This window comes from Falco punctatus (genome assembly GCF_963210335.1).
Source record: "Falco punctatus genome assembly, chromosome: 1".
Classification (NCBI taxonomy): domain Eukaryota; kingdom Metazoa; phylum Chordata; class Aves; order Falconiformes; family Falconidae; genus Falco; species Falco punctatus.
In genome coordinates this window covers 106,294,589-106,322,577 of record NC_137580.1, presented here as the reverse complement: position 1 = coordinate 106,322,577, position 27,989 = coordinate 106,294,589, and the positions used below count along the sequence as shown (strand labels likewise).

General features: G+C 51.3%; 1 protein-coding gene across 9 annotated transcripts in view; it reads right to left on the bottom strand.

Moving 5' to 3' along the window:
- The window catches only part of LOC308054870 (uncharacterized protein), a 294,524-nt gene that overhangs the window by 41,215 nt on the left and 225,320 nt on the right, over positions 1-27,989 (bottom strand). For 3 of the 9 annotated variants that reach the window (XR_013924289.1, XR_013924290.1, XR_013924291.1), the window contains exon 1: positions 165-27,989. Coding sequence is in view for 1 of the 9 variants with exons in the window: in XM_080368269.1 (XP_080224395.1) it covers positions 17,227-17,331 (105 nt within the window). In the remaining 8 variants the exon portion in view is untranslated. The remainder of the gene's footprint in view (positions 1-164) is intronic. The other 6 variants (XR_013924264.1, XR_013924265.1, XR_013924263.1 and 3 more) reach the window with 5 other exon arrangements.

The window sequence follows — 27,989 nt, the reverse complement described above, 5'->3', positions numbered from 1 at the left end:
CCTCAGTAGAGCATCCTGGTGTAAACTCATCCAAACCACAGCATGCTGTGAGGGTACTGGGTGCAGGGAGGAGGCAGAACAAGGGGATGGTGGCGGCCAGGGGCCACCGAATCTCTTCTGCACATCAGCCCCATCCTTTACTCCGCCAAATGCATCTGACCCACCTGCACAAGGTGCTGGTTCATGTACCATCACCAGCCTCACGGGGCTGTCCAGGCCCTGCTGCAAGCTGCTCCAGGAGCTGAGGATGGGGGCTGTGAGCCAGGGAAGGTCTGGGCTGCAGAGGAGGAGGATGGGGAGCTCAGGACTGCAGTAACCTCGAGGTGACTTGAGACGGAGGTGTTTTTACAGTCAGCACAGCTTGAGAAGCTTGTACGCCATCTGCTCCCGACTGCCCTGCATCCAGCAAACCAGTGCGCTGCTCTTTCCCACACGCTAAAAATACTCCCTTAAAAAAAATCACAAAAAAACCCCAAAAAAAAGAAAAAGACAGACGACAGGGAAATGAGAGTATAAACAAAGACTCCATGGAGACCAGAGGCTTCATTGTGCTCCTCCTGCTGTATCAGGCCCCTTCCCCCATTTGCTCTGTCTTACATTTTAGGGCAGAAACATGCTGTTACTGGTTTTCTATGGCTCTGGAAGCAGGCACATGCATGCACACATGCATGCACAGCCCAACCTCATGTACAGGCCATCTGCGCTGTTAGCGGAGCTCAGAGAGTCGAGCCATCCCTCTCACTCCTCAGCAGTGAAGCCGAGGAAGAGGAGGCAGCAGGCTGGAGGGGAGGGGGGGCGGATGAAGAGTCACAGGCTGGTTTATAGATGGAGCCCCCCAGGAAGGCACAGGTTCAGCTGCCTGTGCCAGCTGCTCTGCCCCGGGAGCCCTCACAGCAGACCCAGCTCCACCGCCAGAGCCAGCCCGTGGCTACCTCCATCCCCACCAGTTCCTTGCCTTCCCTGGGCTACTTGCCAACCAGCCATGATCTTCCCAGCAACAGGTGCCCAAACTTGGATGATTTTGCCTCAAGTGTGACCAACGTCCCCTGCAAATCATTTTGGGACCACACTGATGGCCAAGGGGTTGAGCAGTAGGTTCAGACTCAGGCACTCGGGTCCTTGCTGGTCTTTTGGCACGAACCCAGGACAACCTGGGACAAACTGCTTTTTCCCTCCGAGCCTCCGCTTCCCTCCCCATCCAGTACTGACTTCCAGCCTGAACTTTTCAAAGCAATACTGGCCTTTTGCAGGGCTGATGGGCAGCACAAAGTCCCAACATACAGACCCACCGCAGCCCACCACCTCGCTCCCAGCAAGTGGGTGCCCGTGGCTGGGCAGGCTGAGAAAATCCCATTTGCAGGAAGCAGACAACAGCTCTAAGTGATGGAAATCCTCCTTCCTTGGGCAGAAAGAGAGAGGAAAGGAAAAGAAAGATGAAAAAAGCTCTTTCTGGGGAAATTAAATTGGACTTCAAATTTACAGGGTCTTCATTTTGTTCTGGTGATAATGAATTAAGCTCTTGCTGGCAGTTATATTGCTGCAGAAATAAGTACCGGTTAAAAGCACTTTTGGAAACTATGACTTTCATTTTAAAGCTGCCACAATTTACATTTAATCCATTAATTCATTCATTTATGCTGCTCAGGTACAAACCTTGCATCTCTCCTTTCCCAGGATTCACTGAAACCCTGTTTTTAACCCACAGCCAGTTTCCACGTGGCAGGGTGCATTTCCCTGTCAGTGTTTTGCTCAGCATCACACAGGAACCTTTAGGAGCCCTGGCTTGGAAGCACTCACCAAATCTCCCTCCTTGCCAGGACCAAAGACACACACAGATGTAAAAGACACAGTGAGTTCAGCAGTGACCTCCTCCAACAGCTGCGGGGAAGAAGCCACGACATCTACCAGGCTTCCTAGCAGCATTCTGGATCAGATGATCTGGAAAACCAGCTTTTGCCTTTGCACAGCAGGATGAAAACCCTGGTGATGCTGTGTTAATGTTTGGCTGCCTCTTGCTAAGGACCTCCCAGCTGACATGAAGCAAGCCCATGTGTCCGTGGCCACAGAGCACTTTGGGCTAGAGGAACCAGACAGGAGGTTCCAGTAACTATAAAAAAAACAAGCAACCAAAGTCCTAGTTCCCCCAAGGACAGCCTTGTCCCCACAGCCCTGAGAATGGCTGGCACTACCACCCCACCAGTGAAGGCTGCTCCCCCGACCCTTTCCCTGATGGCATTGCAAGGACAGAGTGTTGAACTGGAGGCAAATGGCCCATTACCCTGATTAACCACAGAGACAGAAAACACTGTGGCTTGCAAAAATTTTAGCTCTGCCAGATGCTCCTGACCTCAGCTTGCACCTGAATCCAGCCCTCACCTCTCTTCCCACCCACGGCCCTTGCTTTGCACAGCCCCTTGCATGGCCACACCGCCGATGCTTCACTTCTTCCTGCACCCCAGCTCCTCCAAAGGCATCTCTGATAAATGTTTCTGCTCCACAGCACATGTACACAGCGGGTTTAGCGGGGTCAGGCTTTCAGAAACCAAACCCAACTCTTCCACCACCAAGAAAATCCTACCACCTTCCCTCGGGCAGGCTCGGTAGGGTGACCTGAGCTGCAGTGGTGCGTTGGAAGGATTTGCTCCCAGCCTGAGACTGCACAGACAGGCTGCCACGTGCAGACATCACCCTGGCATCTCACTAGACGGATGCAAAGAGCAGCAGCAAGATCACAGCCTGGCAACAGTGCCCCGCAGAAGAAACATTGCTTCCTGTCAGCACCATGTATCTGCTCGTCGCCTGCGGCACCTCCAGCGCTCTGCAGCACGGCCTCGGGCTGGGATTTTGAACGCAGATCTTTGGGGAGGTTCAAATCCAGCCCATGTGCTGCAAGCTGGAAGCAGGATCTCACATCACACCTGCTGATCCCCATGTGCACAAAGCTCTAATTCCTCCTTGGTCCAAGAGCATCGCAGCCAGCACGCTCCATCACTGCGGACTACATGGCAGGAGGGACCTGGCCAAGCCTGGGAGCAGCAAGGGCTCTGTCTGCCCATGGCAAAAGATGTAAAGAGGGGGAGGAACAAAAAAAAGAAAAAAAAAAGAGACTAGCTCAACAGAAAGGCCTGCACAGCCCCTCTGTGCCAGGGGCTGCTAATGCTACAGGGCCAGTAACCCCCCCCCACCCTTTACAGGACAGGCGAATGGCATTTCTGCAGGAGATGCTTGCTCCGCAGCGAGCATGGCCCCATCTCCCAAGAATACAGCTACTGGTTTGCTTTTGGCAGCCCCGATGCCACTTCCCCCTGCCTCTGCAGCAGCTTTGCGAGGTGTCTGCTCTTCTGTGGGTGTCTTGACACAGACACCAGCTCCATTAGAGGCCACGGAGCTGCTGTGCTCCTGCCAGCAATAGGATCCCAAATGCTCCCGTAATTTATATGGCAGTTTTCATTACTTCCCTTCTCCAAAGACCTGTTCAATAAATTACCAGTTTATGAATTCCAAAGTGTTCTGCGCTGCCCTGAACAAAAGGAAAAGGAAAAAAATACAGCCTAGACCAGCTCTAATCGCAGAGCTTTTCATCCTGGAAAGAAAGCCATTACTAAAATGATATCCCCTCTTCCCCATGTGGATAACACTGCCTTCATGAGCCAGAGGATAGCAACACTCTTACTATTACTGTAGTGCCTAAAGTACCAACTCAGCTCGGGGCATGGGAGCCCCCTGTTACCTGAAGGACCACACAGACATCACAAAGATCTTTCTTGCAGAGCTGAGCCACCCAAGAGCATGGGAGGTGTAGGGAAGGTCTTAAGAAAAGGTTAAGCAAGAACAAAAATCCTATTGCCGAGCACAACAGTCGAGGGCATCCCTCAGATCAGCCCCTGCTTTGGGCAAGGTTTGTGTCTTGCTGTCCCTCCTCAGAGCAGCAGAGACCTGGCACATCCCTTAAATCACATCTGAGAACTGCAAGTGGTAGAGGGAGAGAGGAGGAGAAGAAACGGGGACTGATGGCATTCATCAGTTGAACATGACTGGTCAGAGATGAACAGCACAGGAGTAGGAAAGCTGCTGGCTGGGTGAGATGGATGGTGGCAGGGGGGAGGTGGCTTGCTGGAGATGCTGAGATGGGGCTTTGGCCAGAGCTGTGGTCTGCCCTTTTTTAGCCCCATCCCTACCTCTGCCTCCAGCTCCTTTCCACCCCAAGCTGAAAGGCAGCTCCTGGGATGCCAAGCCAGGAGCGGGGAGGGAAGGTGGGCAAGCTGCCGAGCAGAGAGAGAGCCCCTGCAGTGCTGTCTCCAGAGCCTTTCCACTCTGCCGGGCAGCAAACAGGGGAACAATAAATAAATAAATAAATAAAAAGAAATCAATAACCACCACCCATTGTGTCTCCATCTGCCATTGATTTATGGCCCTGCTGAAAAGCCTTGTTGTCCACAATTATTGGGCAGTCAGCTCCTATTTGCCATGATTTCCTCGCCCCTCCTTTCCACCCGCCTCCCCAGCAGACCCCATCCTGCCACGTGCTGGCATGTAGGGCTCTGGCAGCTCCCGGAGTGCTCAGTGGTTGGGTCCCAGCTGTGTCCAGTCAATCCCATGTGGGACAGCGATTGCTTGTCAGACTCAGGTCTGGTGCTCCAAGGGCCTGGGATGGCAGCTGGAGTGAAGAAGTAGGAGCAGGGATGCAGAGCAGCAAGGGGGAAAAGAGCAGTCAGGTGGACTGCAAGTAAAGCCAACCAGAAAATTACATTTTGCCCTGAGCTCCTGAAAATTCAGCTTTATCTCACAAGAAACCAAAAGCTGCGCACAAGAAGATTTCCTTTCTAGCCTTCTTGACAACCTTCCCAGCTTGATTTTGCTCTTTTGGCCATTTCTATCATATGTCACCCTGACCCAGGAGGTCAGATTGATCCAGCCAGCCAAGCCCTGCAAGAGCAAGAGCCTGCTGGATGAGTTCCCCAAGATACGCGGTTCATTAAACCAGCACTTCCTTGGGGGGAGGGGGGAAAAAAAAAGGTCATGTCAGAAAATAATCAAGTGTCCTAAGAGTCAGCAGTCTGGTGCCTCCATCTGTAGAGTCCAGCCCAGCCACTGCCACCACCCTGCACTGACCTGGGGGCACCTCTGATTGAGCTGCCTAATCCCAGTCCCCCGCCTGGGCTGTGCCCACTGGCCCCCTGCCCACCTCCAGCTCCCTCATGCTCTGGCTGAGATAAACAGCCCTGAAAATTGAGGAATTAACATCACCTCCCCAAGGCCAAGCTCAGCTTTGGCAGGGGGACCCTGCGCAAGCAGGCAGGGCTTGGACAGGGAGACGTGGGGTGGCTCAGCTCAGGGCAAGTCCGAAGGACCAACCATCGATCACACGCAACACTGGGCTGCTGTGCAATGCACCCAGTGATGGTCTTCTCCAAAGACCCCTTGAGACCTACGCTATGGAGTGCAGACATAGGGGACCGGTGAACACCCCAAAGGGGTGAGGGGAATGAAAGAGGGGTTTGAACAGCCAGGTTGGGGTAATCCTCCCTATAGGAACTACTGGGAATATGGGAATATGCTGTGAGCACACTTCTTGGTGCAGCAAACCTCCCCTTTAGGAGGTGAAGCAGCAGTTTGTGCTGGGGCACTTCAAACATTTACCCTGTGGAAACCACTTCAGTAGCTCTGGTCTACAGGGCAGTCTGGAATGCAAACACTGCTTGCGGCCACGGAGCAGACAAAGCTGGATGTGACAGCTGGCAAGTTTATGTTCTGAACCTGCAAGGCAACGATTTAGACTCCGTTTTGGTGAGAAAGGGAGGTATTATGGAAGGGCTGATTGCGGAAGTGAGCCCTGAATTAAACACTTTGACCTAAATCAACTTGTGATTAAGTGAATGAACAAATGAAAATAAGCCTGTAACTAAGCATCGTGATTTCAAGCAGAGTGGACACTGAGAAACAAGAGGAATTGGTTAATGAAGTCAGCTGGAAAGAGGTCACGGACACAAATATGCAGGATACTTGGAACTGCTTCAAGTGAAAAGGTGTTAGTGCTGCAAGAAACTCTGAGTAGGAGGAAAAGAAACTAAAAGTTAAAGCTTGCAAAGAGCTTGCAAGGCAACGGGCTGAGCAGTCACTTAAAGAAAGGTGTTAGCCAGAAGCAGGGACCCTGCACAGATTGGAAGAGAGGAGTCCTGGAATGGAGGTCACAGAGGCCACCAAGTTTTCAACAAAGTGGAAATTGCATCAGATCCGAGTTAGACCTTGCAAAAAAGGTATTGAAACAGCTAGTTACAGAGCCCCAGAGCCTTTCTGGCTCAAAGAGAGAAAGAACAAGGGTTGTTATGAGAGTTGAATAGGGAAAAGATTAAAGGATAACTCGGGGCACATCCCAGCACTACTTGACCTCACTTTTCAACAAGGGTGAGGTTGGCCATGGAGGTGAGAGACATATGAGGAAGTGGAACTGGGAAGCAGGAGACAGGAGCGAGCAATTCCCTGGAGTGGTGAAGAATAGGCACAAGGGAAAGTGTTTCTGCTGGCAATTATTTTTATTACATCAAGATAAAGTATTATTGGTTTGGTGTACAGCACATGTGGGGGCTGTATTTAAATATAAGACACAAGCTCATTAATCTGATCTCGTAGAGGATGAGGCTTCACAGCAGATTCAGACGGCAAGGCTAATTGAAAGTAAGCAAACGTTACGAGGGCTTAGCAAGGGGAGATCACACCAGACTAAGTGGATTACTGCATCCCCTTTGTCTGCCGGATCAACTGTTCTCATCCACCTGGACAGAACTAAAGCACCTAAAGATGAAGCCTACAGGAATACCCAGAAGCAGCATTGCACGGGCTGGGACAGAGAAGAGACAGCGAGGCATTACCAGTGAGGCAGAAAAGATGAGAAACTTCACCAGCTTGACGTCAGAGTGCATCTCAAAGGCAGCTTCAGAACATCTGCAGATGGGAACCACCATATGACCACAGCAGCACCAGAGGACCACTGCCTCCATGTAGGAATTCTTCTTTTATTTGATCATTAAAATAAAATTCTCTTAATCTGCCTAAGGCATACAGTGAGACCAAGACTGCTTAGCACTTTGAATATTTCCCCGGGGAACAAGAGCTCTGTTCAGATGAGACTGGTTGCAAAATAGGAAGATGGGATATTGTACTGCAAGACTTGAGTACCCTACAAGTGGAATGAAATTGTAGCACAACAGCGTGAGGTATGAGGCCGGGTATTTGGATTAAAATGATTCTCTGCATTTTTATCAGTCCCTCAGAAAGAGGGCCAGTTGATCAAAGGAGCATTACAAGACAACTCTGCCACGTGGCTGCGAATGGGACTAACCTAGTCTGGGTACAGAGGGGAGGAGCACATCCCCCTCGTAGGGTGAGGGGTAACGCTGCTGTAGGGAGGAGACACAACCTGGGGTCTGGCCACCTATGTCCAGGAGAGAGTGAGAACACGAGGAGGAGGGAGCCTGTGCTAGCAAAACAAAAGCCAAGAGGGAATATCACAGTCAGCTATAAATACAGCAGGGGCTAAATATGCAGAAGAGAGAAAAGCTACTGAAGCCAGAAGACAATGCTGGCACGAGGACAAATGGGCAGAAACTGGCTGTGAATAACTGTAGAGGGAAGTGTCCAACTATTCCAGCTATCCAGCTTTGGCATTGCCATCTGAGAGACTTCACCTCAGGAACAAACCCATGAAGGGGGCCGGGACATATTGTGTCCACGGCAGCACAGAACAAAAAACAGGTGTCCCAGGCTCCTCTCCGGTCTCATCGCCCAGAAGCTCTTACCTACAGGAGGTGCCAGTTTTCTGGTGTTTCTTCTGTAACATGTCCTGGGTCTCCTCTGCATGGAGGAGGACCCGTTACCAATTGATACTGGAAGTCTTGTCCACAGATGTTCTGCGTGCAAAACCTAACCAAATCATCTGCTTTCTGGGGAGGTTTTTGTGCACTTCTGCCCAGGGGATAAGGGGTGAGAAGATCGGATGGGCAGGGTGGGGGTCAGCAGCCACTGAAGGTTAGGGCAGCAGATGCTCTCTCCAAAGCAGGGGGGCAGCAAGAACAGCCATCTGTCATGCAAAATCCCCCAGGTCCCCCTCTGGCACACATGCCCCTGGCTCTCAGCCCCGATCCAGCAAAACCACCATGCACGTTTGTCCTTCCATCCCCTGCCATTCCTAATGGGATTAGAAGGGTAAAGCCAGCATTTCCTGGACCAGAAAGAACTGGGACCATTCTTGAACAAGGCTGAATACTCCTGGCACAGGGCACAAGTTCCTCCTTTCTCTCCTGCTCTAATCCTCACCACCCATCCAGGACTTCATCTTTCCTTGTGCCTACTCCAATCTGATCCCCACAGAGCCACATTGCTAACAGCCCTGCACCAAAATGGATTTCATGGTCTGAGAAAAGCTGTCTTCAGAGCAGCCAAAGCACCCCAAAATGCTGAGCAATTTTGGATGGCGCTCCATGCACAGGGCTACCCAGCAGTGGAGGCTGCCAAGGAGCACGTCCACAGCTGACACAGCACTCTAGAAATAGGTGCTGCTGTTGAGATTTCAGCCAACTGGAAGGAGAACCAGTCAGAGGGTGTTTCCACCCACACACTGACCAGCACTCACTGCGCTTCCACCAGCCAGAGCAGGGGGACACCGTGTGCCAAGCTGGCCAGTAATTATGAATGAGACCAGGCATCAGGGGACACCGAAGCCCAAGCAGCTACGATCAGCAGAGAGCACAGCAGTCCAACACAGGTCTGCCTCACAGGCTCACACAGTCCCTTCCCTGCCTCAGCCTTCGGTGACTCCCTGCTACACGTGCAAAGGCACCCATTAATGTTTGGTCAAGCACTGAGCTTCCAAGCTAGCTTTTGTGAACCTCCTTTGCACAGGTCTGATGGTCCATCAAGGTCACCTGCTTCCCACTTCCCCACCTGCACCCTCCCCACACCCACACTTGCACCCTTTGCATCCCCAGGCCCGTGCAAAGCTTTTGGGCAGGGGTGCAGCTCTGTGAGCAGCAGCATCTGCTCGGCTTCTACCCCCGACCCCGCGCTCCTGCTCCATCACCATGGAAACCCAGTGGTGGGAGATGGGTTGCTTGGCAACATGAACGCCCAGCTGGACCACACTGCTGACCCCAGGTACAGAGACCCTGGTGGGGGTTTGGTGCTGGCAGTGATGCTACCCCTGTGAAGGGGCTGAAGTGAGGAAGGGGATGGTGGGAGAGCGGTCCCAGCTGCTGTGAGGTAATGGAGCAAGCAGCTTCCACTGGTGCTGTGGTAGCATCTCCCCAGGGATGCCCCATCCATCCAGGAGCATCACTGATCCCTCCCCAGGCCTGGGAGCAGCTCCCCCACGGGCAGTGGGGGATGGTTGCATCAATGCAGTCAGGTAGTGACTTCAACAGTCCACTAAAGCAACCCTGCTGGTGCCTCAGGTTCTGTTTGCATCCCAGGCAGCTAGAAGCAGGATATACTACAGCCATTCCCCACCTCTGCCTCATCCTTCCCTGGTCTCAGAAGTACAGTCCTCATGTCCTCTAGGCACAGCAAAGTTTTCCACAAGAAAATGCAAGGACCTAGAAGAACCAAGCAGTGAGCAACCCCATTAAATCTGATAATGAAGGCAACTGCGAGATGCATATCCTTCAGCACACAGTCTAATCTCAGCCAGATGAAATACAAGAAGGAAGATTACTGAGGTAAGAGAAGTCAGCATTTGCAAAAGCCGTTTGAAGAACCAAGCTATCCGAGATTGTCCAGAGAACAGACAAAAGCAGTCATTACAACCTGCTGATGTGTGCGTGATAAAACCAAAAATGCAGCCAGCAGATCGAGACGCATACGCCAAAAGCCACCTGCGGTCTCTTGCAAAAGCTTTGCAATAGGTGTGGGTTGCATCACACAAAGTTAGGGCAATATCCCCGGCTGTCATCTAAGTGGGACACAATGCGATTTTGCATGAACATGCAGAAGGGTACAGGGTGTACAAAGCATGCAGCTGCAACACTTAGCAACACAGGCTCTGAGGCCCTTCTGGCTCTGGTACAAGGCAAAAGAATACAAATAAATAAAAAAGGAGTGTGATAAAGCATGCAAAGCTCTTACTAGGGTCAGCAGAAATGCAAGGAAATGCAGAGCTGAAAGCTAGCTCAAGCAAAACTACATCTCAAACAGAACGTGGAGAGAAAAAGAGGAGCTGCCATCACAGGCAGTGTGAGATGAAAGCAGGGTTAAATGCTGGTGACTAGGGTATGGGAGGTTTGATATGGCCATCAACACGCCAGCCCACTGTGTAGGCAAGTTCAGGATCACTCGAGCAGACTGAAACCCTGACAGCAGCAGGAAAACCATAAAGACAAATCTTGCAGCAGAAGAAAGTAAGACTGATTGGAGGCATAGGGTATCTAAAGAAGCCACCCAAAAAAAAGAGTCAGCTGAAGCCACCTCATTTCTGGCCCAGCAACACGAGTACCAAGGAGCAGGCATGGCTGACACACAGGGACCCAGCAGGTGCGTGGGAGCTGGTCAGGACCCCTGGCACTACCCTGTGGCCAAGGCCACCCCCAGGGCACCCTGCACTGCCAAGGCTGAGCTGCAGCAGCTCGCTATGGCCAGAGCCCACAGGTCACTGAAACTGGGGTGTTCCCTCCAGCTACTGGAAGGCTGGCTCTGCCGGGCTAGCCTGGGGGCTGCCAGAGAGAAGCTGCTATTGCAAGCTGTGAACTGCTGAGTATTTCCAAACCTGCTGCAAAGAGGGGGAATTACTGGCCAGACAACTGGTGAGCTTGTCCCAGCTCTGGCCCTTCCCCAAGCTCCTTCTCCCAGGCGAGCAAGAGGCACATCCAGCTGCCCACCCTCACCAGACACCTCTGCAGTCCCGAGCTTCTCTTGGCTGACCTCACGCTGGATGCACACAGGGATGGGAAATCAGAAATCGCCACCCCCAGGGAAACATCCCTGACACATTTTTGGCTTCTTCCTTGCCCAGTCTGCCACAGCTGATCTTAAAAGCTGCGAGCGGTTTGCAGGCTTGGTGCAGAAACTCTTGGAGTGGAGACCTCTGAGCAGTTGCAGTGTGCATCTGCCTTCTCACCTCCTCCAAGTCTGCAGTGAGTTATACAGAAAGTTCTTCAGAGAAAGCAATCGGGATGAATTGCACAACCCAAACGACAGGCTCTTCCAGCTGTAAGAGAGGGGGTGGGGTGCGGGGGTGAAAGACTGACCCCAGAGCCTATTGATATTGAACAGAGGAGGAAAGAAAGAGCAAAGCCAAGGACAACACAGCTGAGAGTGCCAGGGGTTATAAAACACCAGCGACGACTTTCAGCATGGTGTGGTATGGCAGAGGGGTTATTGCCCCTTAAAATGAAAGCATAAATAGGATTGAGAAGACCGCATAAGCATGAAGCACCAGAGAGAAGAGCTGAGACTCTCTGCTCATCTGTAACCCGTCCGGGAGGGCCAGCTCACAGCAGACAGATGAACTGCTCCAACACAGAGGAAACCATGACCTGTGCACAGCTGATTATTACCATCATTTTTTCCACAAACGATTTCAACCGGAGCGCAGGCTAGCCAGCGCGGCTATGAGTCACATCATGACATTGCTCTCCAGGCACAACATTACTGATGAACTAATTCCAGGGAGCAGACACCAATGAAGACGACACACGGTGCAGAGCAGCCGTGTTACAAGTCAGTGGACTCGCTCACAGACCAGCTAACAGTCAGGCAGTGACAAACCAAGGCAGCTGCAGATCCATCCAGTGAAGGCCCTGGCCAGGGCATCACTGCTGTCAGCTACAAGCCACCAGCAAAACCAAGCAGCTGCAAGGAAAACCAGGGAGCGTGGAGCTTTTCCCAGGAGACTCCCATTCCACAGTGCCTGGGCAGCTACAGGGATGCTAAGTGAACCGGCAGAATGGGCAAGGAAAGGACAGCAGCAACAGTTGCCAATTCATATTGGGTTTTCCCCAAAAAGCCACCCTACTAAGCCCTGGTGGAATCTTGCCCAGTTCTGCCAACACAGCCAAAGTCAGGAGGATTCCCAGCAGGACCTGCATCCACAGCACAGGGCAAGTCTCACCCCAAAGAATAAATTTTAAAAGGCACACGGATACACAACCACTATATAACAGTATTTTAAAAACACGAGAAGTCCCCCACCCCTCCATGAGAGTATGTCAGCTTAAATAAAGCAGCTCTGGATGCCAGGCTGGAGAGGTTAACCAGATTCCCCAGTGTCCTGTCAACTCCATCCCAGTTGGCTTAGCTCAGCTTTTTAAGGACTGTCTCCAGGGAAGCACTGAGGGACCTCGATCCAATTCAGCCACCACGGGTGAGAAGCAGCACGGGAATACTGCACTCAACGGTCTTCAGGGAATCTTCTATAAAGGGTCACCACTGTGTTAGGGTTTGGGGTGGGGTTTTTTTATGAAGAGATGCTCATGTTTTATTTATTTGCTTCAGAAAAAGTTGGGTTTTTTTTTTTCTGGAGGTAAGCAGCTGATTTCGTTCAGGTTCTTCAGCTAATGAAGAAATAAGCTGAATAATAAATTATTTCAAGATAAATTATTCATGGCCAGTTGCAATTCCAGTGTGCAAGCAGGGGGCTCAGAGTGTTATTTAGTTATTTTCATCTTAAAAAAGAATAATGCATGTAACCACCCCACCCAGCCCCTCCAAATGGCAGCTGTGCTACGAGATGGGTGGCTCAGGGGGGAGCAGCCCCTTTGCTTCCCCAGGGAGCGAGGACAGCTTGTTTCAATGATTAGTCACCTTCCAGTATAAAGTGTTATCCCAGCTGAGCTGGCGCTAGACCCATGTATTGCCTTGGGACCCTGCAGCGATGCTGATGGAGCGAAGCTTCTGCAGCCACATCAGGGCTGTCCCCTGGGCCAGCCTTCCTCCTGAAGCCACCCCAAAAATCCCCTAAATGCCACATTTACACATGGCATAAGGGTAAACCAGCTGATCCGCCCTGTCCCCCTGTTCTCACCTCTCGCTTTTCACGCCTTGCTCCCGGACTGACTCGGAGCTAGTTGAAACAACTCACTTGCCCGGCTGCGGCGCTGGATAACGAACCATTAGCTATGATGATAGCGATGGCTGTTACAGATAATGGTGATTGCAGCTAACAGCCAGGCTTACCCCAGCCCCCCGCCCCCCCCAGGACCCAGGGCACTGACTGGAAAGGGGTCACGGGGGACCCCAGCAGTCCTGTGCTTGCTGGGTGCTGAGAGGAGCCCCAGGGCAGTTATCTGTGCTGACAGCAGAGCCCTTTGATTACTCACCATTTTAAAAGATGATATTTTGCCCTTTGAACGTACGTATAAATTGGCTTTGCTTGATTCCCAGCAGCTCATAACAGCAGCTTTGGGTGGCCCTGCCTGATCCAATAGTGGGATTCTTTAATCCCATCACTGCCACTGGGGCCTTTTCTACTCTGTTTTCGCTCCCCCCTACCATGCCTCCTCCACAGCACACCAGCCATTTTACCCTTTCCTCATCAAGTTCAATGACTCTGAACAAAGAAAAGATGCCTCCAGACCAGACACCCACCATAAAGACCCCACCTCAGTTTGGCCTACCCTTCTGCAAAGGTATTCCCAGTGCCCACCCCCTCACCAGTAACATTTCTAATGGATTTTCCCATGACTTTGCCTCAGGGTGACCCAATTTCTTCCCCAAGAGTTGCAATAATACTGGGAGCCCTGCAGCCCCCAGGGAATCTCCTGGCTTTTGACAGTCTGGGTGGAAGCAGCAGCAATTTGGTGAACTGCCTGGCTGCCTACTGCAGGGCTCCGTACTCCAGTTGACAAACATTAGATGCTCTCCAGGCTGCCACACAGCCTCTTACATTACAAATGGCAGGTTTTATGTGCCAGCCACAGCACTGCGTGGCAAACACATCCTCCTGCCTCCTTTCTTCTGTATTTGGAACATGTATGGAGCATTCCTACCTTTTCCACTCTGCTATTTACAATTTTGCCATCTGTCTCTAACAGAGCCATTTTTGACACAGAAATAAATTCCCCACTCTATTTAAGTGCTTTCTTATCATCTTTGACCCTTCTGGTCATTCATAGTCCATTAGTTTCTTTGATTTCTTCCAACTGCTACCTGTATTTTTAGGCAAGACATTTTTTTTAGCATTTACCAACACGTCTATTTGTCTGTTTTCTCCCTCCTCCCTACACCTGGGCACTGGTGAGGATGCAAGAAAAAAAAAAAGCCCAGCTTCACAACACCTGGAGTATAACACATTGCTTACTGCCTTGTCCTGCCATCCTGGCAGACCCACAGAGCGGGCAGGGGCTGTAATCAAATTATGTTAGCTCCTACTCGAGGCAATCATGGGTTTTCTTTTTATTTTTCTCAGCCAGCAATTAATGTTCCTCTGTCAGTGGGGATGAGGTTTGTTCGCGGGTTGGGCTGCGGTGCACGCAGGCACTGCACTATGAAATCATCCATTATTGCAGTTCAGTGGGGGCTGGTTTGTTCTTCAAGACAAAGTGTTCCTGAAGTCGCCCCTCTTTCTACCCCCAACTCTTGAATCATCTCCCTGAAGCTTGCAAACAGATGGTTCAGCAATTTATCCTGTTTGCCAGTAAACCTTCAAGCATTTAAGCAGGCTGTCACCCATTCTCCAACTTTGTAGATCCTTGGGCTCCTCCAGGTCAGCATTGTCTGTGCCTCCACACACCTACCAAGGTCTTGCCCCCTCACCACCACCACCACCACCAGTTTTGCTGCCACAGGAGGGGTTTTAGTCCCTCCTTTTAACACACTGAAAACCACAGGAGACACTCAGCCAATTCTAACCCATCAGCACCTCTCATAGCCAGACACGAAGAGCTGCAGACACTGCATTACCTTGGTCCTCATTTAAGCAAACTGAAATTCTCCTTATGTGCCTTCTTTCTGAGTCCAGACCTTAAGAGCTCACACCTGCGTGCCCATAGCCCTGCTTAGTATAAACTTCCCTTTGGTTAACTCAGCAGTTAATATTTCTGCAAGACAGAGGCCGAGATACCAGTGCCTCAGCCTTGTCAGAGGCATGGCAGGCTGGAGCTAGGAGCAGGTACACACATCCAGGGCAAGTCAGGCAGGTTTGCACAACGCCCTGGGCAGCTGTCACTGATGAGGTCTATGCATGACATCATGTTGCCCATAATGTATTGACAACTTTCAGCTTGATACAAGGCCTTTTCAGGGTCACCCTGCGCCCCTCCTAACCCGTTTTCTCTGGGGGCATCCAGTGATATCCCCTAAACACACAACAAGTAAGAGCAGTTACTCAGTTAGAAATCACCCAAGGACTCCAAGGGTCTACAGAGGGAGGAGAGCTGAGGTTTTGCATGGCTGCATTGTGCAGGCATCTGCAGATCATCACTAAGAAGCCACCCACACCCCTGACCCAGCTTGGCACAAACCCAGTGCAGATGGGGCACACGAGAGCTGGCCTGCGAGGACCATGACTATGAATTTCCTTGCAAAGGGAGAAATGGGAAGCATCTAATGGTTAATGCTCCTGTCTCTCCTTACAGAGGCCATGAGAGCTGGAAAGCAGCTACACATCCAGAAGAACTCCCAGGCAGGGATCTGAGATGGGCAAGAAGGAAAAGGAAAGGCAGGAGGCAGAACCTGAGAGAAAGGAGATGGTGGTGAGCAACAAAGGGCAGCCTCAGCGGCGCAGGGCCAGCAGGGAAGGCAAGTACAAGCAGCAGCATCCCGTAATGGATGCGGGCTCACACTGTAGCAGCACTCCAGCAGCAAGGGCCAGCAATGAATTAACATCACCCGGCTCCCCAGGAAGGGGCTGTCAGCACCAGCCGCTGAACCGTTACTGCACTGAAAGCACTTCACAGAAGGGGAAAGAAAAGAGCACCACTGGAGATGGAGTGTGCAATGCTTGCCCTTGCTCCTGCCAGCGTCTCGGAGGGGATGAACACACCCCAGGCCAGCTGCCTCACCCCGCAGCAGGAGAGATGGGATGCTCCAGTACTGATCCCTCCATATCAGGAAGGGAGGGAGAGCATGAGCAAGGTATCTATTTCACTTTCTTCCATGCAGTTATATTTAATACATTAGATAGTTTTTCTAGCAGGAGATGGTTAAACTTCTTAACCCTTCAGATGCAACAGGAGCAGCTTGGCTACCAATAAGTTACCCGAATATCCCATCATTTCCTATACAGCTGTCCTCACAGTCCCATGAAGTACTTCAGGATGAAGGCAGCCCAGAATGTTCCCAAAAGTCTCAAGAAAGCTGGGACAGAGCAGAGCACGCACTGGGCTCCAGTTTCAAGCCGAGGGCTCTGAGCTCCAGCCAGCCCTTCTGGGGCTTCTGGATGTAAAAGCCACCAGTGACCCCACCAGGCCACCTGGGTACTGCAGTGCCTGCACATGCCACCTCCTCTCCCTCCTGGCCCCAGTAAAGCGCTTAACCACGAGAAGAAGAAAGTTAGCAGTTTTGGTGTTTCGGTGTTTTTTTTTTTTTTTTTTTTGGTCCTTTAAGTGATTGAAGTACCAGCTGAGAAAGAGGCACTTGAAAGCAACTTGAGTCTGGTTAAAGCTGGTTATCCATCTTGATTTGCATAATCGTTATGCAAATGAAGGTTTGCATAATGTTGCTATGATCTACAATCGCTTTAGGGGTTTATTGCATGAAAAGACCACAGAGAAGATATTGAACAGCTGTCCGTGCCCCTGACTGCAACTCGGACACCACGAGGCACGTGTGCCAGAGATGCTGATGTTTCCCCCGCTTGCCCACGGTGTTTGGTCCCCTGCAGGGGCTGAGCCTGACTTTGCAACTGCCCTTGGGTTAATTCAGACTTCATGCTTCAGAAGGAGACACAGGGCTGCAACTCGCTTCTTGGCATTCATTCTACAACCAAACGGGAGGCGATTTTGTGGTTGCCTTGTTACACACAGCGTAAGCTAAAGCTGCGAGCACTTCTACTCCCCCTTTTACAAGCCCTCCAGTGAAAGCGATGCCTTGTCAGGCAGAGCCAGCCAAACCCTGGAAGAGAAGACCTCAGGCTCAAGAACAGGTCTCCCCAACTGCCCATCCATCATCCAGCTGCAGCAGATTTGAATCAAGTGTTTGGGGCAATTAAACCGAGCCTGATAGGACTGCAGGGAAAGTCCTCCAGAACTGCTGCCCTGCACCCCTGCCCCACAGCAGCACCCTTCCAGACACTCTCCTTACCTGGTAGGACACAGCTGGCTCCTGGGGCACCTCCTAAATCCTCCATACACCATCCCCAGGCCAACCACCTTGGGCTCCAGCACATCACACCCAGCACCAGACTCTCTGCAAGGAACGGCATCACACAGCTTTTTCAGTGGGGTGTCTCTGGAAGGAGCAAGCACCAAAGCCACCCATGGGGTAAAGGATCCCCCCTGTGGCACTAGATGCAGCTTTTCTTGCAGGCAGGAGCATTGCAGCAGCAGACACCCCACAGCAGCCACCCAGAGAAACCCAATTAAACAAAACTGCCCCCAAGCTACCCTAAATCAGCAAAAGAAAAGTCAAAAAACCAACCCATCCACCCCCCCAGAAAAAGCCTTCTCTGCAAACCTTTCCTAGCCAGAAAGCCAGGGGCAGAGCTACCACCCAGGACCAGGCTTTTATACCTGCCCACCCACCCAGTGGCCATTGAAAGGAAGGTGGATCATCTGCCTGATTGACAGCTGGTAGAGCCAATGGGCTCCCTTCCCTGGCACCGGGCTGTGTTATCTCCACAGACCTTGTGTCACCCTTGAGGTGGTCCTGGTGGCTGAGGGTGTCTTGGAGCATGTCACTGTGAGCTATGTGCCATCCATTAGTGCCCCAGTCTAATGAAAAACCATTTGAAGGATGAGGTGAGGCCTAGATTTATCCAGAACTTTCTCCTGCCCCTTTTTGCAAGAGATCCCAGCGCTAAGTTTGCTGTTGGATCAGTCTGTGGTGGCTCCATGAGACGTTGGTGACCCTCATGGTCATCATCATGGTGGTGATGATGGTCAACCTTGTCACTGGTTGATGGCACCGGCTCTGCAGCAGTGCCACTGGTCCCACTGCCCTAGCACTGACTGGGCTGAGGTCAGAGCTTGCTTTGGTGAGCTGGGGGGGGGCAAACATGGCCAGGGTGTAAGAGTGACTTCCTTCTCCTCCCTCTGTCTGGCAGCACACAGCCCTTTTGATGCTCAGAAGAAGAAGGGATCACCAAGCGCTACCGTTTGCATCAAGCAAAAGGTTGGGTTTGAACCTGCCGCATCCCTTGTGTTACAGCTGTGCCCATGCAAGCGCTTCTTGCCCACCCCCATTTTTTGGCCAGCAGCAGCCAGCTGCAATGCCGCAGCTGCGGGCACAAGCAGCACCTTCCCCACCGTGTCCTCGCTCCAGTGCCAGAGCCAGGAATGGTTTTATCTCTTCATATCTCAAGGTTACAAAAGCTATAGCAAATGCAGGGGGATGGTAGGCAGCATCCTGCAAAGAAACCAAAAAAACGGTGAAAAAAATCAGAAAGCGCTCTTTAGCGATCAGTCTGAAACCACTGGGATACAAACAAAAGCGCAATGTGAATTGGCTCAGCTCTGCCTCAGCCTGAGCTGGACCTTCCCAGGAAGGCTGAGCTCCGAGTACGTTTAGCAACAACAGCTTCTTGAGAGAAGTTGTGCAGCGGAGGAAGGAGGGAGGCTGGTGGGCTCTTGGGGTCCTCCCTGCCTCAGGCTTTCCTGCGGGACATATATATAGATATAAACAACGCAGATCAAAAAGAGGAGCGGCAAGGAAAAGCTCCCCAGCTCTGGATTATATTTGGGTTTAAATCCCAACTCTAGTGAAAATTTAGTTGTTCAAACTAATTGGAGCAGCTTCAAAGGAGACCATGGGTACCCACCTGTGGCTGCCGGCTGCGAGACCTTCCCCAGATGCCCTCCAGGTGGGTGCCTATGCTGGTCTTCCCTTCAGAGGTTTCCCCAGCAGCCAGATCTGCACCTACATCTCCCCTTCCCCAACAGGTATCTGAGCAGACAAAATGATGGATAGAGCTGTGGAGGGAACACCACTGCTGCCATGAGGATTAATGCGCGGCAGAAAGCCGTCACTCCCTTCAACCCACACTCAGAAGGCAGCTGAAGCTTTGCTTTTTGTCAAAGACATGATTCAGAACCCAAAACAACTAAAACCAGCTCAGTTCTGGGCTGCAGCTCCCTCCCTGGGCTGGCTCCTAGTCAGCAGTTTATGTGCCGGAGTGATACGTAGGGGTGTCAAATGCTGAGTGACACTCTCGGGAACTGGAAAACATGATAAAGAGGTGCTGCCACGTTCAACGATGGGAAGCCGAGCCAAATGGCAGCTGCTGCGGCACGCACCTCCTCTGCTCTCTTCCCTTCCGCATTGTGGCTGCTTACCTCTGTGTAAATGACTTTTTTAGTCTTTTCTAATATATTTTAGCTTTCTCAGGGATGACAGGATCAGCTTGACAGCGCACTCCCATGCAGCCCAACCTCTGCAGTAGCTCATAGCACTGGGGGGGGCAGTGATGGTTTAGGATGTGCGCAGACCCCCTAAACTCTCCTTGCAAGCAGTCCTCATAACTGCAGATCAGTGTGGGGTGGGTTGGGACCTGACGGGAGGTCCCGCACACCAGCCAGCCCTGCGCTGGCCTGGAAAGAGCTGGCACTCTTGGCAGAATGGAAAACAGATGGTGATTTCTCTCCATGGTGTGAGAGAGGGGACCCAAAGCCAAGTGGGAGCTCACAAGCCAGGCTGGGACCTGGGAGCGCACTTACCCTTCCCTTCCTTTTTTCTTTCTCTTTCATCTTTTGCTATGGGATCTCTAGCTGTATCCCTAAATGTGAACCACACTCCAGCAAGGCCACCCTTCTGCATCCCTGTGCTCCATGAACGTCACTTCAGCCTTTGTCACTCCTAATCAGGAATGACACCAGGAGACTGGTGTCTGGAAAGCAGCTTGAGTGATCGTAACTCCGTTCTGTGGATGGAGGATACAGGCAGAGGCACCTGTCCATACCCAGAACAATCCCCTCCGCCCCACCAAGTTTCTGCCACCCTCAAGCATCTTCTCCCTGTTCTCCCCAGCTCTGGGTGACAACAGGAACAAGACGCAACACTGAGCCCCCCTTCCACCCCGCTCACCCCAGCCCATCAGGCTCCTGTTTGCACACTGAGCTCAGCTCCTCTCTCCTCCTACCAGCAGTGTCTTCTGCCCACCCACCTTGGCAAAAGCCCCACTACACTTCAAAGCTGTGCAAACAGGGCTGCTAAGCTCCTCAACTTTCCCTGACGTCAAAAGCTTTACTTATGTTTTGCACAGCACCAAGAAGCCATTGGGATATGGTAGGCTTGTTTTTCCTAAGAAGAAGCCAGACCATGGCATCCCGAGTATAAATTCCTCAGCAGGAATAGAAACCCAAGTAAAAGGAGGAGGAGAAAGCTGGGGTTGGAGACATGTGCTTTCTTTCTCCCTCCTTGTTTTGTTTCCTTCCCTTAATGGTGTCCTTAAGCCTTAATCTGCTCAATGTTTCCAAGTCTGTTCTGGTGGAGTTTGCTGAGCGTACGAGAAGGAAACCAGCGACAGCTATTAGAGGTTAGGCTGAGCCAGTGGAAAACTGAGGTTCTCGGGAAGATGTTTTATTCATACGCCTGAGCCTGACACAGGAGAGGTTGCTGCAGGGTGGACGGACCCTGCCGCGGGCTCTCGTCGGGAAAACGCTGGGAGGATGTGTTTTCTTCTACATGACTGGAAGGTGCATCTTGCTTGGCTGATCAAAGCAAGGCGCCCCGTGGCAAGAGGTTGTGCTGGAGCACAGGACAAGTGGCCGGAGAGCTGTCGCTGGAGCATCATGCAACAAAACTGAATTGCAAACTAGCTTGACCCCCATGAGGGACCATAAAGGCGATCAATTACATCCCTGTCTTGGAAAGGATGTCCTGGATCAATCCAGTTGCTTGCTGTTGAAGGCAACCGGGTCATACAATCATCTCTAACACTAATGTAGCAGCCTCTGTCTTAAAACTGTGTAGGCTGCCTTCCTCCTTAATTCCTAAACTTTTACATCTACTAATTATGAGCTTAAATATATATATATATGTCTTCCTCTGCAAAGATAGTCCTTTAACCTGAAGAACATTTCTCTTTCCCTGAAGTATTCTTAACCTCCTTTTTAACAGGCCAAGGAAGCCATTCACTGTGTCTCCTCTCATCAAAAGGGTGCTCCACCACCTACAGCAGCAGCAGAGTCCTTTCCTGACCTTTCCTTGTTTGGATTTACCTTCAGGAGAAGCCCAGAACAGTACACAGTATTGCAGATAAATCCCAGCAGTGATTCAATCAGAGGCATTCATCCTCCCTTCTCTAGCCTGATGGTGCTTCCCCGCGCTGTCACTCATGCATTTCTAATATTTCTGCTGAGGTCAGGAACCAAATTACTCAATTGTCCTCAGGACCGATCTCCTATAAGCCAGACACCACTGCGCACCGCACACGAAGCTGTCAGCTCTTCTTTAGCAAGTTCCTCATGCACTTTCCACTCTCCCATTAATCCCTGTCCTCATTAATAATTTCCTGCAAGGCACTGTGTCAGGCACCTCACTGGAGCATGGAGAGATCTACAGCATTTCCTCTGTCCAGCACCTAACATGAGACGAGCCTGACATCTCCTGTACTGCATTTCATATAGTTTTCTATTTAGCTCTGTGTTTTCAATGACTCTCCCTCCAAATTTGTTCTAAAGCCTTGTATACTCTGGGGGCTGGACTAATGTGCCTGAGGTTGCTCAGATCACTTTTGTTTCCAGTTATCAAATGGGGTGAAATCTGGGGAAGAGCTTGAGTCAATGATAATAACACCTAGAGCCAGGTATTCTCTGCTGTGCCCACGCCACGGTTCAGGGAAGCTGGGGAGTCCCCGGACAGGCAGCTGTGTGGGCAGGGAGGAGCAGGGAAAGGGCTGCATTTGGGTCACACCAATCCACTGTCCTTCGCATCACGGCTGTGACAGTGGCCAAGAGCAGATGCCTGGAGACTGATCACAAGGACAGGGAGGCATCCAGTCCTACTTCTCTTGTGTTCAGGGGGAAGAAAATCCTGACTCAGAAGTAATGTCTTCGTTCTGGGGCTTACCCACCCATAATAACCTTGTCCTCAGTTAATTTGCCTAATCACCTTTTGAAACCACTTACATTACAGTCCATGGATGACATCTGTGCTGGGAGGGGAATCTGGTGGAAGTCACAACACGCTTGGGTGCGGCAAGCAGCTCAGCTAAGGAAGGGCTGGTTTTGCCCAGACACAGAGTCTAGTCCGTAGTGTGACTTGAACTGGCAGGATCCCTCTGAGCTAATCTTTAGTCAAGGAGAACAAACTCACTGACAGCAAGGCTGGGCCGGGATACAGAAATGCTCCAGGCAGATTTCCTGGAAAACAGAGGAGGGTTGTGGTGTGAAGGCTGAAAAGGAGCTTTCACACGGTGCTGGTGACGCTTACGAGCAGGACCTGCTTTCTGATACCATCTACAGAGCTCAGCACGGCTGCTGGTGCCGCTGGGGTAGGTGCTGTGCCGAATTTGCAGTAAGAAACTGTTGTTGGTTGAGGGCGCTGCAATACAAACACCTTCTGTCTTCAGAAATGCTGCTCAGTCCCACAAGCCCAAGTTACTCAGCGTTTTCTAGCAGAGTCCTCCTGTCACTCAGGGAAATGGCTACCCATGAGTAGGTTGGAGGGCCAGAGGAATTCTCAAAGTCCTTTCATGCTCCTCATCTTAGCTTCCTTTCCTTAATGTTGATGAAAACACCCTTCCTTGACCCTCCTTGCTTGCAGCACAGTGCGATGAACTCCTCAGTCCTTGAGAAATTCTCTGATGGCCAGTATTGATGAGTCTTGGAAAATAAAAGGGAAAAAGAGGTTGGATGTGCTGGGGGCAGTCAGGTCTCGGCACTGCCTCTCAGCTGCCTCATCCCTGCCAAGATGCCTACAGGGGAGTGGAGGGAGGACCTGGGAGAATGTGGATCACCTCTGCCCTGGTGCGATGCTCAGCCATCCCTCTGACACTCCCCCAGCTCCTCTGAGGCTCCCAGCTCCCCCCGCCCTGCTTCCACCCCCAGGGAGGCAACAGGCCGCTGTTCACACTCAAGTGATGCATCCCAGATTGAGGGTGGCAGCGCTGTCACCCCCATGCTGTCACCCTCCCATCCCTGGCAGCCACACAGCTGTGACGGCAAGACCAAGCACCACTGCCCTTGGTGTGGGGAGAACTCAGAGGATCTGGCAGCCTTGGATCAGTGGAAATGGAGTTTGACACCCTTTGGAGATGGAGTTTGACACCCTCTGGGGAGGCCGGAGGGAAGCGGACTGGGGATGGAATGGAACCAGCACATGAGGGGGCTCCTGGGGACTCTCTGGGAGACCCACGACCCGACAGCGTGAGCTCCCAGTGGGCTGCTGGCACCAGAAATGGACTGTGACATGAGCTAATGGGTGACCTTTCCAAGAGGAGACAGGTTGTCAAGTGCTGGATGTGCTCTGAGTTTTGTTGAAGGAGACTCCTGCTTGCTTCTCACTCTTCCATGGATGGTAGAGCCCAAGCCAGTTACCCAGCAAATTTGGCTACATCCCATCCTGGTCTGGAGCGTTTCCACTCTGGAAATGATAGTGATGGTACCCAAACGGTCCCCCCCAGCCTTGTGCCCCACCAGCAGCAGGGTCAGCACAGCCTGAACGTGGTGGGATTTGTCTGGGTGAAAGACCCATGGCTGAACCCCTTGGCACCCTTGGCCAGTCCCTGGCAGGAGGCTTAGGAGAGGACCGGAGCATCCTCCTGGCTCACAGCCCCCTCTCCTGGCCTCCCGGGACCCTCACCTGCCCCAGAAAATGCACTGGGGCATTGGTTTCTCCTCTTTATTTTTCCCTCTGCTTGCTAAGTCTGGCTGGAAAACAAGAAAAAATAACATTCTCTTCATAAAAATATTCCCCCAAATGAACATTTTCTATCTGGTTCCAGTTTATGTAATATATTCCTTTTTTTTTTTTTTTTTTTTAACTTGCTCTCCATAGGAGACTTTCCTCTGGCTTTTCTATTTGGTTTTGTTTTATTTTAAATGGGAATCCCTTTTAATTAAAGGAAGAGGGGAAAACCCTTCAGTCCCATTCAGCTCAAAGAAAATTGGTCCTTCTCTCTTTTGAGAAGACTCAAGATACAGTTTAGGGTTGGATTCATTTCATGAAGCAATCAGAAAATTCAGAGCAGCAGGATCAGCTCCACACCACATTTTCTCATTTCCCTTTGGCTCCTGTTCCCCAAACTTTCAATCTCCAATTAATTTTTTAAAAAAGTTCCCATCACATGAAAGAGCCAGCTTTTGCCCAAAAACTGAACAAAAGCAAAACACATTGTTGAAAACCTTCCAGCCTGGCACATAAAACATCTCTTCCTCTCCCCAAATCTGCGTTGTTCATGCTGTGTTTCTAGAAACAATGCAAACTGATTGTGGAGTGGGCAATAATAATAACGTGCAACTGGAGCCGCACAGGAATGGCACCGTACGCTCTGCTCACAAGAGCCATTTCCTTCCCCCGCGGCTGATTCCCGCTGCCCGGCGTGGGAGTGCGGTGCTGGGGTGGGATGCGGTGCTATGTGGCATGGTGCAGCCGTGGTTTGCGGTGTGAGGGCTTTGCTGGAATGCCTGGGTGTTGGTGCGGTGGCAGTGCGGGTGCTGGTGTGATGGCAGTGCAGGTGCTGGTGTGGTGGCAGTGCTGGTGCTGGTGCGGTGGCGGTGCAGGTGCTGGTGCGGTGGTGGTGTGGCTGCTGGTGCAGTGGCATTGTGGGTGCTGGTGCAGTGGCAGTGCCGGTGCTGGTGCGGTGGCAGTGTGGGTGCTGGTGCAGTGGCTATGCGGGTACTGGTGCGGTGGCAGTGCAGGTGCTGGTGTGATGGCGGTGCAGGTGCTGGTGTGGTGGCTGTGCGGGTGCTGGTGCGGTGGCAGTGTGGGTGCTGGTGCAGTGGCTATGCGGGTACTGGTGTGGTGGTGGTGCGGGTGCTGGTGCGGTGGCAGTGCCAGTGCTGGTGTGGTGGCTGTGTGGGTGCTGGTGCGGTGGCAGTGCCGGTGCTGGTGCTGGTGCGGTGGCGGTGCCGATGTGGCTGTACCCTGGCAGCGCCGTGCAAAGCCACCCCACACCCAGCAGCCCCTGAAGCGGGGAGCAGGGGGTGGCAGTGTCAAGTGGAGCACCCGGCATTTGCCTCGCCACAGAAGCCAGACTAATGCATGGCGTTCCTAAGTGCTCTCCGAGGACATTAAGTGTCGGTAATTAATCTTCGGTGCTCAGATAACCTATTATTCAAGTGAGAGAAGCGTACAACGTGCTGGGTTCAGGGAAGTGGCACCGGCGAGTGGCTGTCGGGAAGCTTGTGTGTTGGCACTGGCAGAGGTTGGTCCCCCGACACCCAGCCGGGATGGTGACAGTTCTGCTGCATCCCTCGGTCCTACCTAGGGATGCATCTCCCAAAAGCATTGTGAGCACGTAGGGGACAGGTGGACAAAGAAAAGGCAATTTTGACCCGGGAGCTGAAGTGAGGCAGAGTTCAGGTTAAAATAACCTGAGGCAGAGCCAGGAGCCAAACTGCCATGTTCCCCCCAGTCCCGGCACTTTGCCGGCTGGATCCACTCCCCGGGCCGGGCGCTGCCGCGGGCTGCATCAAGGATGCAGGCACCAGCCCTCATTAAAAGGCTTTTTTCCATTTTTGTTTTCTCTAATACAACTGACTAAGAGTATTGACATGTCAGAATGTTCTTTTATTATGATCCATTCATGCCATTAATGTAATATCCTCCTCTTGGATTGCTTAGTTATGTATTAATACTGTAAGAAACTCAGCATGTCTTTTAGCTCTTCATTGTCTAAAATGAGTCCCAAACTCCATGTGACAGGATTTTGATGGATGGTCATATTTTTAGCTGTGATCATGACTTGATGCTCTGAAATTAGGGGGATGTTTTAAAAATATTTTACCACATGCATTTATCTTATTTTTCTTAATCTCTGTCTTCCCAGTTATCATTCTGTTTTTATTGTAGAATCATTAGTGCTTGTTATAAGTCTGATGTATGTATATGGCATCATTTATTTGCTGTTCTTAGCTTAACAAGGAACGGGAAAATAAAATATGAATATGGGAAAATGATCAGTGGGTGGTTAACTTTTTTAATAGAGAGCATTTCTAATGAATCGCCTCGCTGAGGCTGCTGGGGCATCATTACGTCCAGCCAGTCTTAGTGGTCTGAAGAAAGATACTGAGGATTCAGGAAAGAGTTATGGGAATGAACCTGAAGAAAACGCTGTGCACAGACCAAAGGGATTTGACCTGTTTGATTTATCAAAGACATCAAGAGCCGTAAGATGAAAGTGCCAAATACCCTCACCAGGCAGAAATATTAAAAGGTTTATTAAATCTCACAGAAACGGGACTAAACAAAACCACCACCTGGAAGTTTAGTCTGGAGACTGCAGGTCAGAAGCTGCCAGTACAGGGTTTTAACAGAGCTCAGACTATGGACTGATCTGGTGTGAGAGGATTTTCCCCACAAGCCCCAGAGCATGGGGCCAAGGGGGTGTCTGAATCCAGCTGCAGGTAACGAGAACTTGCTCATTACCAGCCCCGCCGCACTGAGTTCATCCCCATCGCTGTGCTCGGCTGGGAGCACACGGATGAGTTATTTGCCACTTTATCTAATACGATACTAGTGAAGAGGTGCATTAGCTCAACACAAATTACTGGGCTTGGGAAAAATCTCTGCTTCATGTTGTATGAGTCAACTCTTCATTTAATGGTTTCAGCTGCCCTGAAAAGTGGATGAAATTATGACTGTTCTACTCCCTATTGCAAGGGAGTTTATTGGTGTGAATCCAAGGGGAGTTTCCCTCTGGCTTCGTTGGCAGAAGCGATGGGGAAGCCTTCATCCCCATGCAGGATGAAGAGGGATGAAGAGGAGCTGACCGTGGACGGAGACCTCCCTCAAACCCAAATCGCCCATCCCAAAACCCAAATCCCAGCGGTCTCTGCTCCAGGCACAGGCTCCCCAGCTGATGCCTCCCTCTGCCCTCAGCTCCTGCCTTTGCTCATACAAACGAAAGGCAGAAAGTAGACAAAAATGATAGTGGGGACAGGATCAGTCCAAAACCCGGGGACATGAGGCCACCCCTTCTCCACACTCACTGCTGGGGTTGTGGCAGTGGCCACTCCATTCAGCTGACAACAGGAGCCCTTCTCCTCTAGAAATGTGATGGATGATCCCAATTATATTCTTCCAGCACTGATTTAATGTAATGTTTTATTAATAGCAACAATCAGAGGAAAGCAAACAGCTTATTCTGCAGATGCCATTCCCTTTCTGCTTTTACTTTCCCATGTTCATATACACTCTGATTCCTCGATGCCACGGTATCAGGGGGTCAGGAGGAGCAGGGTGGGGAGAAACAAGCAGATGATTCACTGAGAGGGGCAATAGCTCATTAGTACATTCTCAACAGAATGAACACGATTGCGACAATATTTTCTTCACTCATTCTTTACGGATTATTTGGAAGAAACTGCAAATCGCTGGTTTGCTTCCTTGGATATTAAAAGACCACGTGAAAAGATGGGTGGAAATAATCTACAGTTTTGCATTACTGGTTTTAAAAGTCTTTTGTTACATTAGAGTTGTCCCTGGACAGGTGGGCATGGCACCAGCAGGGCTCGGTGCTGCACGGGGCCGCTTGCTCAGGACCAAACTCTTTTCCCGATCTGTATCCCCCCCAGCCAAGCCTTGCTGCCCACCCTCAAGTCCTCCTTTCTCCCCCAGAGAATACGTTCCTGCTGGCACTGCGCCCCCCACCTCTGCAAAGGAGGCGGAGAAGCAGGATTTCCCTGGGCGCAGGGGGTGTCGGTGGGACGGGCAGCTCCAAGACATGCGGGATGCACCCTGCCCAG